Raw genomic sequence first — 14,259 nt, 5'->3', positions numbered from 1 at the left:
TATGGGCGGGTTGCAGGCTCCTATGAGTGGCATGTTGCAGGCTCCTATGAGCAGCGGGTTGCAGGCTCCTAGGGGAGGTGGGTATTGGTCAGCTTGTGGGCTCCTATGGGCGGATTGCAGGCTCCTACGAGCGGCGTGTTGCGGGCTCCTACGGGCAGCAGGAAATGGTCAGGTTATGGACTCCTATGGGCGGGTTGCAGGCTCCTACAAGTGAGTGACGTGTTGCGGGCTCCTATGGGCTGTGGGTTGCGGGCTCCTATGGGCGGCGGGTAGTGGCCAGTTTGTGGGCTCCTATGGGCAGATTGCAGCCTTCTACGAGTGGCATGTTGCGAGCTCCTATGGGCAGCGTGCAGCAGCTCCTGTGTCCTCTATGCATCACAGCGGCTTCGGCATGCGGCTCCTCTCTCTTCCTCCTAGGCGTCCAATAGAATAGCCTGTCCTTTCAGCCAATCGGGTGACCGCTGTCAAAACCAGCTTCCTGATTGGCCAGGAGGAGGATCAGTGTTACAACAGCGAATATTGATTCACTGTTGTAACACACCAGGGTGGGCTCTGAGCGCACTCTCTGCGACCCGAGCCCACCCTATATTGAAGCCTATTAGATCCTCTGGCTCTAATAGGTGCTTTAAATAAAAAGCCCCTCCACATTGGAATCCATGCGCTGGTGTCCTGAAAGGGGCCGGACGCATGGATAGGGGAGTCGGCGATGGAAGGGGGGGGCATCGCCCGTGCGCCTTTAATGGATGGGTCACCCCTGCCCTGAAGGTTGCGGGCAAAAAAGGGCGGGGTTGCAAACTTCTGCTGGAATTGCCTAGGAAGTGGAAGCAAAAAAAAAAGTTTCAAAAGAAAAAGAGGAAGGGGCGGAGGAAATAAAGCGGAACTTCCCCTTTAAGGCTCCATACAGACTTGTACAACTCCAAAGTTGCATGACTTTGGAGTGCAACTTTGCGGCAACTTTGGATGGGTGTGACTTAGATGCGATCTCTTGTCCCTCTGCAAAGTTGGATCCACTGTTGCAAGTAAAATATTCAGGTATGACTTTCATGCAACTTTTGAGGGTTAACATTGAAGTCTATGGCCCTCAAGTTGCATGAAAATCGGACCAAAGTAGTGCATGAACCACTTGGAAGTGGCTGCGACTTTTAGTCGCACATATATATGAATATATATATATATATATATATGTTATCATTGGAAAACATGGGCTACGACTTGTCATGCGCCTTTGATGTGCAGCAAATATTGATATAATTTAGAATTTGCTTCTGTTCAATCACTTTGTATTTTGTAAATTGATAAAAATAAACAATGAAAAAATATATTTTTGAAAGCATTCTTATTTTACAGCATTTCTTCACACTTGCCTAAAACATTTGCACATTACTGAATGTTCCCTTCATCCTGGTCCCTTCTGCTCTATTGTGTGAGAAGCCTCCTCCATAAATATCCCACACATCTGGTCCTGTGTGCTTTAGCCCATGTGTGCTCCCTCTCTCTGCGCTCTTGGCCTGTCACAGCTATATATTTTATGCTGGCCCATTAAATTAAATAATGAATGTAAATCTCATGTATTTTTGTACATTTTGAAGACTTTAACACATCGGTAACCTTGAAAATCTCAATTCTGTATTCTTCTCTCTAACTAATACACATACAATATCTCACGAAAGTGAGTACACCCCTCACATTTTTGTAAATATTTTATTCTTTCTTTTCATGTGACAACACTGAAGAAATGACACTTTGCTACAATGTAAAGTAGTGAGTGTACAGCTTGTATAACAGTATAAATTTGCTGTCCCCTCAAAATAACTTCAACACTCAGCCATTAATGTCTAAACCGCTGGCAACAAAAGTGAGTACACCCCTAAGTGAAAATGTCCAAATTGGGCCCAAAGTGTCAATATTTTGGGCCATGACATGACACTCCCACCACCATGCTTGACTGTAGGCAAGACACACTTGTCTTTGTACTCCTCACCTGGTTGGCGCCACACACGCTTGACAACATCTGAACCAAATAAGTTTATCTTGGTCTCATCAGACCACAGGACATGGTTCCAGTAATCCATGTTCCTAGTCTACTTGTCTTCAGCAAACTGTTTGCTGGCTTTCTTGTGCATCATCTTTAGAAGAGGCTTCCTTCTGGGATGATAGCCATGCAGACTGATTTCATTGCAGTGTGCGGCGTATGGTCTGAGCACTGACAGGCTGACCCCCCACCCCTTCAACCTCTGCAGCAATGCTGGCAGCACTCATACGTCTATTTCCCAAAGACAACCTCTGGATATGACACTGAGCACGTGCACTCAACTTCTTTTGTCGACCATGGCGAGACCTGTTTTGAGTGGAACCTGCCCTGTTAAACCGCTGTATGGTCTTGGCCACCGTGCTGCAGCTCAGTTTCAGGGTCTTGGCAATCTTCTTATAGCCTAGACCATCTTTATGTAGAGCAACAATTATTTTTTTCAGATCCTCTGAGAGTTCTTTGCCATGAGGTGCCATGTTGAACTTCCAGTGACCAGTATGAGAGAGTGAGAGTGATAACATCAGATTTAACACACCCGCTCCCCGACCTTGTAACACTAAAGAGTCACATGGCACGGGGCAGGGAAAATGGCTAATTGGGCCCAATTTGGACATTTTCACTTAGGGGTGTACTCTCTTTTGTTGCCAGCGGTTTAGATATTATTGGCTGTGTGTTGAGTTATTTTGAGGGGACAGCAAATTTACACTGTTATACAAGCTGTACACTCACTACTTTACAAAGTGTCATTTCTTCAGTGTTGTCACATGAAAAGATATAAATAAAGTGACAGCTATATTTTATTTTATTTTATTGGTATTTGAGATCTTTTGTTGAATATTTTTGGAATACATTGCGCTGAGTGGGAAGGAGATAAGGGAGCCGACATTCTTTTTCCTTTTGTTTTACATGAAAAGATATAATAAAATGTTTACAAAAATGTGAGGGGTGTACTCAAGTTTGTGAGATACTGTATACAGATAAGTACATAAATGTGTACTGCAACCTTCATCCAATATGCACTATTGATCTTGCCTTTGCCTCATCATTAAATAAAACTCAGAATTTTACACCCCATTACCTGAATCATTAGTGTTTTTATTGCATAAAATAATGCTGATTTTTATTCCATTTAAAAAATAAATATCTTGAAATTATCACATTTTCAATAATTGCACATTGTTTCTTCCATGTCAGGAGGAGACGATTAAGACATTTGTGACAATTTATACTATAGCCATATACATTCAGCTAAAGGGGTGTCTTTAAAGGGTCCGTCCAACCAAAAATATTATAGGTGGAGCCTGGTGGGCTGAGTTGGACCCTTTCTTCTCTTGGACACTCCAACAGTGATACCTTCCTGCCGTAATTCCCTGCTTAGTTCTGGGAGTTTCTGGTGTTCCCGGCCATCTTTGTGTGTTCCTCATTTTACACTCTCCATAATATAAAATAATTTAATTAATTAAAGAAGATACGAAAGGCGTGCAGACCCAGGAACTCATCACAGGTAGAAGAAACTGCAAGGGGTTATTCTTTTCAGCATCTTCCAAAAACTGAAATATTAGGTTTGGTGGCCTTTTAAAACAAACTAGTCAAAACAATTTCACATGCTTCTTTTATAGCAATGTTTTCTAATAGGTACCACAGTGAGAATGCAAGTTTCCTTCATAAATGATTATTTGTATGGTTCGCGATATCTCCTAATCCAACTGGGGTCAGCGGGTAGGGCTTGGCGTGGCCCCCAACTCTGCTATGCCCCCATACATTCTCATTGTCCAATGTCTCTGCTCAGTCACCCAAACACAGTGCAGCATGGCGGGGGGCGCACACTGGTAGAATTGCCTTCAAATTAGAATTAGCTTAAAATTGTCTTCAACTCTGCGACACCCCCCCTTCCCCCTGTACATTCTCATTGTACAATGTGTTTGCTCGGGTGCTCAGCCTATTGCAGCATGGCAGGGGCGTGCGCTCCAAAGCAGGTGGGGCTTGGAATGGCCTTCAACTCTGCTACACCCCCCATACATTCTTACTGTTCAATGTCTCTGCTCGGACACCTGACCACATTGCGACATGGCTGGGGCACAAGCTCCAATGGAAAGCCAATGTCCAGTTTTCCAAGAATACCAGATAGCTAAGAAAATGAGTTTTTACAACAAGTTAATGCTGAATACCGAGAATTAAAAAATAAATTCCTTGCAGTGGGACCCGCTCGCAAAACAAACGTTAAATGATTGCTAAGTCTAGGGTTTGAGGAATAAGCTTTAATACCTAAAGTGATACTAAACACACACTGTTTAATTTCATTCATTTTCTGTGGATGATGGCACTGAAATTACTTTATTAAAAAAAATTATCAGTACCTATTTTCCTAATCGATATACTTTACAGCTGTCATGTGACCCAGCTCTCTCCCAGCCTGTCTACAGGGAAACAGTGGCAGGAGGAGCTTCTAGTCCTCTGCTGCTGGTCACATGTAGAGTAAAAATAATTACTTAATATCAATAAACTGCTTTAAATTGTCATATATATTTTGAAATCAAATCTTTATTATTTTTGGCAATAACATGGTGTGGGTGGATTTCTGCCAGTCACAGGCTATGTCACACCCCTCCAGCCTGTGTCTTAGAATAACAGGGAGGTGAAGCCTTCATCAATCTACATGTAATATACCACCACCATTATATTTAGCTGGTTAGTAGGCATGGAGGAGGTAGAAGGAAGTGGACTGTCATTTACCACTGCGTTTACGCCCACATGTGTGACTCTATAGTCACATGGGCTGCTCAGATGTGATAGGGAGGAAATGCTCAGGGTAGAAAATACACTGAAAACCGAGCATGTGCAGAGCTGCCAGCACTGCAGATGGAGATAGAGAATAGAAGGATCAACCAGGTTTTTTTGTAGAATCTCATAGTGACTGAGTGAGTATGTAATACAGTGGGGAAAATAATTATTTGATTCCCTGCAGATTTTGTAAATTTGCCCACTTACAAGAAATTAAGGGTTTATAATTTTTACCATAGGTTTATTTTAAATGATAGAGACAGAATATCAACCAAAAATCCAGAAAACAAACACATGATACAAATGTTATAAATTGAGTTGGAGTTCAGTGAGTAAAATAAGTATTTGATCCCCTACTAACCAACAATAATTCTGGCTCCCACAGACTTGCTACACTATGTGCTGATGTGGTACACAGATTAGTCCTGTCAATTTAAGAAGGTGCTTCTAACGACAACTCGTTATGTGCATAAAAGACACCTGTCCACAGACTCTCTTTCTTCTATTTAAACCTCACCATCATGAGCAAGATCAAAGAGCTGTCAAAGGACATCAGGGACAAGATTATAGACCTGCACAAGGGTGGAATGGGCTACAAGACCATCAGCAAAAAGCTTGGCGAGAAGGAGACAACTGCGATTATTCACAAATGGAAGAAATACAAAACAACCATCAATCGCAGTCGGTCTGGAGCTCCATGCAAGATTTCACCTCATGGGGTAAGGATGATCATGAGAAAAGTGAGGGATCAGCCCAGAACTACACGGGAGGAGCTTGTGAATGATCTCAAGGCAGTTGGGACCACAGTCCATTGGTAACACAATACGCCGCCATGCCTTGAAATCCTGTAGCACCAGCAAGGTCCCCCTCCTTAAGAAGGCACATGTACAGGTCCATCTGAAGTTTGCCAATAAACATCTATATGATTCAGAGAAGTATTGGGAAAAAGTGCTGTTGTCAGATGAGACCAAAATTGAGCTTCTTGGCACTAACTCGACTCGCTGTGTTTGGAGGAAGAAAAATGCTGACTATGACCCTAAGAACACCATCCCTACAGTCAAGCACGGAGGTGGAAACATTGTGCTTTGGGGCAGTTTCTCATGCCCTGGCTCTGAGGGGCCAATGGATAGGGCCATGTATTGTAAAATCCTGAATGAGAATCTTCTTCCCTCAGCCAGAACAATGAAGATGGGTCATGGATGGGTTTACCATTATGACAATGACCCAAAACGTACCACCACGGCAACAAAGAAGTAGCTCAAGAAGAAGCACATTAAGGTCATGGAATGGCCTATCTAGTCTCCAGACCTTAAAGCCCCTTTTAAACATGGGGCGGATCTGCTGGATGGACTCCGCTAGCTCAGCAGGGATCACTCAGTTCATCTCTGCTGAGCAGGTGGGTGACAGGTCCGTCTCTGCTTACTGTGCAGGGACGGACCTGTCAGAGCCCCGCTGTTCTCTATGGGGAGATCAGATGAAACGGACAGCCTCTCCGTTTTCATCAGATCCCATCCGATCCACTGGGACGAATCGTCATCCGTCTGTTTTGAGCGGATCTTTTCGGATCGGATGACAGGCGGGTGTCAGCGGACACATCTCTGCTGACATCTGCCTGCCCATAGAAGTCAATGAGTAGCCCGCTCAGATCTATCTAAAAAACAGACAGGCAAATCCGCACGGGCCGAACGCGTGAAAGGGCACTAACCCTTTAGAAAATTTATGGGAGCTGAAATTTTGAGTTGCCAAGCGACAGCCAAGAAACCTTAATGACTTAGGGAAGATCTGTAATGAAGAGTGGACCAAAATCCCTCCTGAGATGTGTGCAAACCTGGTCACCAACTACAAGAAACGTCTTACCTTACCTGTGCTTGCCAACAAGGGTTTCTCCACCAAGTACTTAATCTTGTTTTTCTTGCGGATCAAATACTTATTTTACTCACTGAACTGCAACTCAATTGATAACATTTGTATCGTATTTTTTCGGGATTTTTGGTTGATATTCTGTCTTTATCATTTAAATTACACCTATGATAAAACCGATAGACCCTTCATTTCTTTGTAAGTGATCAAACTTACAAAATCTGCAGGGGATCAAATAATTATTTTCCCCAGTGTACACCATTTATTGATAGTCTTTAATGATATGGGTTTAATGACACTTTAAGATGTCCCTTGCTCCAGCAGACTTCCTCCAACCTGTGCAACCGGTCCTCCGATGCCTCTCTAAGGAACTTCATCCTTCGTCCTCGCACTCTGAGATCATCACATACTACGCAGGCCCAATAGTCTTGCGTTGTATGTGAGGGTAGTGAAGACCCGTCCACAACAAAGAGCGCTGAAGCAAGGAATAGTAAGGTAAGTATTACAGATTATTCCTCTACCTCCTTGACCTAAAATGCATTTTAAGTGGGACCACCGCAGGGGTATTTTTTTATGGTTCCCAAAGTTTAGGGTACATGCTATGAGCACATGTGTTGCCTGATCTAAACATGGAAAAATTTGACAGGTTCTCTTTCAAGGGAATTTCTGTGGTAATCTCATATCTGTTTCTGAACTCTGTATGCAGTCCTGCTGTATCTGCCATGGGTTGACTAGAATGTTAAACTTTATGAAAGCACCACTAAGCATAAATTACTTGTCTGAGTGTGTAAATCAGTGCACAAAATGTATACTAAAATTCATAAGCACTCCTAAAAATTTTCGAAAAAGAGGATGTTGAAATGAATTTGGTGTAGCAAAGAGCAGTACTTTCCAACGTACACAGATGGGTTGAGTTGAGTATATTTCACTGATTTCTGCCAGCTGTCAGAGCTAATTCTCTAAAGCCAAAGGCCTCAAACACACTGGGCGTTTACCATACATGAATTGAATTCCAAACAACTTTGCGTTCAAAAATCATAATTATCAATTAGTGGGTCATAGCAATGGGTGTTTTTTGTGCGGCCATTAAATTTGAGTGGTCGGGCATGTTGGAATTTTTTTGAAAAAAACGAATGAATTCCTAATCAATGGTAGGAGAATCGCACAAGAAATATAATCGAAAAAGAAATGCGCATGAGCTGTGACCTGGAAAGAAACGAAAATTTCTGGGCTGGCCACAAAATGTCTTTTCTGTAGAGAAGCTGAAGGCTTGGGTTGGTCGAATTCTGAAATCAATGGTGGCACCATTGGATTACAAATGGTACAAAATTTCCAATTATCAAAAGAAAATTTGTTTGAAATTCGACCCATGTATTGCCTGCATTATTCCCATTAGGTGCATGAGGCGGCAGGTGGGCCTGGAGGCAGCCCAATCCCCCTTAAAGGAACAGGAGAACACTGGACACCCAGCAAGAGCACAATGGCAGCAAAGGTGTCATCTATCCATCTATCTATTTAATGCATGTGCTTCCATTGTGGAGATGCTTATAAATTCATTAGCTTTAGAACTGCAAGCATACACAGGGTGCCGGGAAGAGGCCTTGCAGCTTACGCATGCGTTTGCAAATGTGTGCTAACTAAACCCCTGTTTTTAACGCAGACTGTTGGACGGGTTAATTTGGTCAGTTGGCAGACTGGTTGGTGAGTTGAACTATGGAATGTTTTGTTTTTGTCTTTCATGTTTTTTCCCTTCCATGTGCTCCTTGCTGTGAAGTTATAGGTGGGGGCAGGGGCCTTTTGGTTTGTTAACAATGTAATCTATCACAATGTATTCTAGCACTTAAGAATAATACTGAGTTTAACAAAAAAAATGAAAAAAGAAAAACATAAAAGAATTGCAATGTGTGTTAACAACAGATTGCAGAGTAGGGCAAAGTGCATTAGACTACACCAGTGATGGCCCGCCCATTAGGGGCGCAGGGGTGCTTTTTTTGAAGCACAAGTAGAGCCTCAGGCTCTTATTGCCTTAAAAAAAGGGTGGGCTCAGGCGCCAAGCATTGCACCCTGAACCCACCCAGTTGTGTAAAATTAGGGAATAATATTCGCTAATGTCTTCCTGCTTCTCCTCCCAGCCAATCAGGAAGGTCCTGAGACCCAATTGGCCATGGAGTCTTAGGACTCTTGGCTAATCTGGTCTCAGGATCCACTTCCTGTTCGGTCAGGAGGAGAAACAACGCCTGTTTGGCCGGGAGGAGAAGCAACGGCCCCCGCCTCTTCTATCGGCAAGCTGGAGCAAGCTGGAGCGAGGAGCAGCCTAAGGTAAGGCCACTGATTGCCACCTTCCCATCTGTCTCCTGCGGCAAAGAGGGGCAGGGGGGCAGCTCACGGTAGTGCGAGTGAGGGGGGATGGTTTGTTAGCCGCCCCCCCAAAATATTGAGCACCGGCCGCCACTGGACTACACACTAACGTACATGCATTATGTGCAGAATAATGTGCACTCTGTGGTGTGCACGAGCCCTTACAGTCCTCATTGGAGGAGCATGTGACAGGGTGACAACGCAGGAGCATTTGGGAGATGGGGGCAGAGGGTTGTCATCCCATAAAAGAAAGTGGCTAAACAAGGACCTTCATGTCAGGAACACCAGGGGTTCTTTTAATGAAAGTTGCAAAATTCAAAAGAAAGGAAATGTCAAAGTTATTATGAGTCCACATCTACTTTAGGCTTAGTGGTCCTTTAAAATAAATCTTCGTCTAAAAGTGATATTTCAAGTGTGGCTGTTAGCAAGTTGGATCACTTTCTGGCTACAGTTATATCTCAGGGATTTCAGTTTCAATAGTATTTCCACCAGAACTCCAGCCAACTGCCGTGGCCAGCACAAAAGCAAATGTTGGTGTCCCACTGGGTTGAGTATTCCGGAACAAATTGTGGGGGGTGGAAACACAAGCTATTATGCACAGCTTGTGCCAGTTTATTCTGAGAGATGTGATAAATCAGCATATCAACACACCACTGCCCAGCCAAAACTAAAATATCATTTTGGTTACAGTTGCCCTTTATGGTAAATGTCAAAGAATTGCATTATAATAGGTAAAGGTAAGGTTTAGTTGTGTTTGGTTTATCCATGTTGGTTGCGTGTAAGACACCATTAATAGGTTTCTGCATGCTGAGAAATTAAAGTGTTACTAAACCCATGCCCTGTGCTGATCACATACACTCTCGCAAAATAAAACAACTCTCCCAGAAGAAAAAAACTCTCTAGCAATACACATCAAACTGAGTATGTGCAGCATGTCCCCTACCTTCTTTCTTATCAGGAGATAGATTGGGGACTGTGGAAGAAGGGAAAAATCTGAGAAAACAGGATCAAACTTTTTACACAAATGTTGTGGTTTTAGTAACACTTTAAAGAGAACATTCCACATCAAACGGAAGATCTGGTTTTCCCTGCCCCTCCCCAATACAAAAAGCCAGCTGTAAACAAATAGATAATTTGGGGATAAAAATTACTTACCCCAGCCCTGTCCTTGGATGATTCCAGGAGCTAAGGGTGGTGATGTCTCCATTCCTCACCGCTGCCTGGAATAGCTGGGTGCTAGAAATCCTATGGGAATTGCAATCGTCTGGAGTGCATTCTTGGAGGATTTCAAGCTCAAAACTCTGCAGTGAGGCACATGGGTTGGTTTCCTAAAACTGGAGAGTTCGAAATCTGGTGCAGTTCTGCATAGAAACCAATCAGCTTTCAACTTCAGCTTGTTCAGTTAAGTTTTGGCAAAAAAATCTGGAAGCTGACTGCTTTCTATGCACCAGATTTTGCACTCTCCAGTTTTAGAAAAACAACCCTACAGTGATATCATCTGTGCATCCTAGAAGTATCAAAGGCATGGGCTGAGGTACAGTAAGGTCCTTTCACACAGACTTTCCAATCAGGTCTGCCTGTCAGTTTTTCAGGCGGAACTGACGGGACCTTAAGTCTCCTCTATGGAGCGGCGAATGTCACCGGACACGTGCGCTGACACCCGCCGCCATCGGATCCGATCCTGCCTGCAAAGTCCAGACGGATGGTGGTCCTATTTTCCATCTGGCGGATCGGAAATGATCAGATGAAAACGTGCAGGCGGTCTGTTTCCACCCAATTTCCCCATAGAGGATAGCGGGGCTGTGTCCGTGTCCACTCTGCACAGTGAGCATACATGGACCTGTCATTCGCCTGCTCAGCGGGGATCAGCGGAGCAATCCCCCACTGATCAAGCGGAATCCGCAAGACTGAGGCGCCCGTGTGGAAGGGGCCTAAGTAATTTTTTTTGCCAGGGCGATCGATTTGTTTACAGATGGCATTTTAAAGCCGTTTTTGTGTTGGGTCAACAGTGGGCTAGCGAAAAGGGACCTTCTGTTTTGGCATGGAAGATTTGCTTTTAAAGAGAATAATCTTTTTCTACCATTAAAAAAAAACAAAAAAACTCTCTGATATGTGGAATTTCATTTAGGCCCTTTATGTAGAAACTGGATTTTTAAAAATTTTTTTTATAGATCTTAAAAAGTTCTAGATTGACTTGATTCAACCCTTACAAGCCAGGTTTGTTGTTTTGTATAGCTTCAACACACATAAAGATTAGCCCTTGGTCCAAAATTGTAGAAATTTTAGAAAATAATTTTAATTTTTTTTTCTTCAAAAAATGTTTCCTTTATATTGTTACCTGCCATAGGAAGTACAAAATAAAGTAAAAGGCGTCCAAGAATACCCTTTTTTGCCTCATCATGATTAGTCTCACCAACATTGATGAAAATTTGATTTAAAATAGATTTTCTTTTATAAGTGTGTATAAATGAAAAAGAAAGAGTAAACTGTTGATTTTAAAACTGTTTAGGCTGAGGAATGTTCGTGGAGTCCTGTTGGTTCATTTTCTTATGCATGTAAGCCCAACAGAGTGAGAAACTAGAAAAAACAAAAAAACAGAAAAAAAATCCTTCATGCTAAGCCTTAAATTGCTGGTTAAGTTTTTGCCTACAGTAACAAGCCAAAGATCCGATGCCAACCACAGTCACCAATGAAACCAACACCACTGTTAAGATTATTACTGTATTCGTATTTTTTACATCATCTTTTTCACAGTTTTCCAAACTTTTCTGCTCCAGCATTATCTCCTCCTTCTGGCCATTAGAGTTATGGCACGTTGTGGCATCAAGAGCCATGATAGTTACTGTGTTTTTTCGGACCATGTGGATGATCCAACTGTTTTCACAGCAACTTAACGGATTGCCAGTCAAAGAAAGAATCCGTAATGTGTTCTCCAACACAGGAATATTGCTGTCTTTTAGATTACTGAAGCTGTTGTTGCTCAGATCAAGTGTTTCTAATTGACAATTTCTCTTCCACGTAGGCAACCATGTTAAATGGTTTCCTGACAAGTTCAAATATCTTAACTGGACTAGAAGAGGAAGGTCAATGTTCAAATGAAAAATAGCATTGTCTTCTAAGTGTAGAACTTCTAGAGAATTTTCTAACCCCTTCAAAGCGTCTTTTGCTATAACAAGGCCAAGGTTTCCGGAGACATCTAGAAAAGTCAATGACGTGCCATAAAATGTACGTTCGGGTATGACTTGTAACATGTTCTCTCTGAGGTTTAAGTGTTGCAGAGATGATATGTTGAAAAATGATATGCACTGCCCTTTCTCCATATTTTGTGTGGGCATTTCCCTGGTGAGACCACACAACTCAACGTTGTTGTTTTGAAGATTAATATAGGCAATGTTGGGCAGTCCTTGGAAGGTTCTAGATTCAGTGAAGTGCAGTTTGTTATTTTGTAGATGAAGTGTTTTTAAATTAGGTAGAGAGAGTGCAGCGAGTGACATATTCTGTAAGGAGTTGCCACTTAAGTCAAGTTCTTCCAAAAAGTTCAACGTAACTGTGTGTCCAAATGTAAAATATTCCATGCAGTTCTGGCTCAGGTTTAAGAATTTAAGCATTGGCATACTGCTAAAGAAATCTTCTGGTATGGATTTTATATTATTGTAACTTAAGTCTAAATGGGTAAGTTGGAGCAGATTAACCATGGTAGTGTTCCTTGATTCTTCTTCTTCCAACCAAGCAAGTTCAACATGAGATGTATTTTCATCAAAGCTTATAAGATTCATGGATAAATTTAACGTAATGAGATTGTTAACAGTTGGCAAAATAGGAAAATGTACAAGTTTGTTGTCACTTAGGTCAACATGTTTGAGATGGTATTCTTCTTCTGAATCCGATGTGTGGAATGTCTGAATGCTATTTTTGCTGAGGTTGAGGCTTTCAAGCTGGCGAAGGTTAAATCTGGATATGCAAGTGATAGAGTTCATGGCCAGATTAATTTTCCTGAGATGCACAAGGTGGTCAAAAGAGCCCTCTTCGATGTCCATGATAATGTTATTGCGAAGGTCTACTTCTGACAAAAGAGGGGTTCCTGGAAAGGTTTCTGGATTAATCATTATGATGCTATTACCTACTAAAGAAAGGTAGTAAAGGCGAGGGGCATTTTGTAAAAAATACCAAGTCATGTCTGTGTACAAGCTATTTCCTGACAGGTCCAACTTTTGCACGTTTGGCAAAAGTCCTATTCCTGGTGACTTGGAGTAGTCAATCCTGTCCAAGTTGTTGTCAGAAAGATTGATTTCCTTCAGGCGGCTCATGTTTGTGAATGTGTGAGGTTCAATTAAACTTATTTTGTTGCTGCTGAGGTCCAGGATCTCCAGAGAGGAATACAAGGACAATGGGAAGTTAGTGATGTTCTTCAAGTCGTTCCTTGAAAGGTTGAGATACTGAATGCCTAGATGAAGCTCCACTGGGACCTGTGACAGGGACTTGTTCTGACATGATGCTACCATCTTTGCCTGGTTGGAAACAGAAATATGGAACAGTTAAAGCAACATAATAATGACTGAGTATGACAAACATTTTCATGCACAAATAACATAAAGCTGGACAATCTGCAGAACCACAAAACTCAAAATTCTTCATTGTCTAGATTCTGAAATTGCACAATTCTCCTGTGACAAGACACATCACATATTCACCCAAATAAAGGACCAATACATCACATATTCATCCAAATAAAGAACCAACACATCACATATTCATTAGGGATGAGCCGAACACCCCCCGGTTCGGTTCGCACCAGAACCCGCGAACGGACCGAAAGTTCGCACGAACGTTAGAACCCCATTGACGTCTATGGGACTCGAACGTTCGAAATCAAAAGTGCTCATTTTAAAGGCTAATTTGCATGGTATTGTCCTAAAAAGGGTTTGGGGACCCGGGTCCTACCCCAGGGGACATGTATCAATGCAAAAAAAACTTTTAAAAACGGCCGTTTTTTCGGGAGCAGTGATTTTAATGATGCTTAAAGTAAAAAAAAAAAAGTGAAATATTCCTTTAAATATCGTACCTGGGGGGTGTCTATAGTATGCCTGTAAAGTGACGCGTGTTTCCCATGTTTAGAACAGTCCCTGCACCAAATGTCATTTTTAAAGGAAAAAATCTCATTTAAAACTGCTTGCGGGTTTAATGTCATGTCGGGTCATGGCAATATGGATGAAAATCAGTGAGACAAACGG

The 14,259-nt window shown here is 42.3% G+C and overlaps 1 protein-coding gene across 2 annotated transcripts in view; it reads right to left on the bottom strand.

The window, feature by feature from the left end:
• Window positions 1-3,103: 3,103 nt before the first annotated feature.
• The window catches only part of LRRC32 (leucine rich repeat containing 32), a 77,722-nt gene continuing 66,566 nt past the window's right edge, over window positions 3,104-14,259 (bottom strand). For both annotated transcript variants that reach the window (XM_073612864.1, XM_073612865.1), the window contains one exon: window positions 3,104-13,536. In XM_073612864.1, coding sequence (XP_073468965.1) covers window positions 11,644-13,536 — 1,893 coding nt within the window. In that variant the 3' untranslated portion in view covers window positions 3,104-11,643. The remainder of the gene's footprint in view (window positions 13,537-14,259) is intronic.

The sequence above is a fragment of the Aquarana catesbeiana genome, linkage group LG02 (genome assembly GCF_042186555.1).
Source record: "Aquarana catesbeiana isolate 2022-GZ linkage group LG02, ASM4218655v1, whole genome shotgun sequence".
NCBI classification, from domain to species: Eukaryota; Metazoa; Chordata; class Amphibia; order Anura; family Ranidae; genus Aquarana; species Aquarana catesbeiana.
Note: the sequence above shows the minus strand (reverse complement) of the source record. Positions and strands in the feature narration are given on the sequence as shown.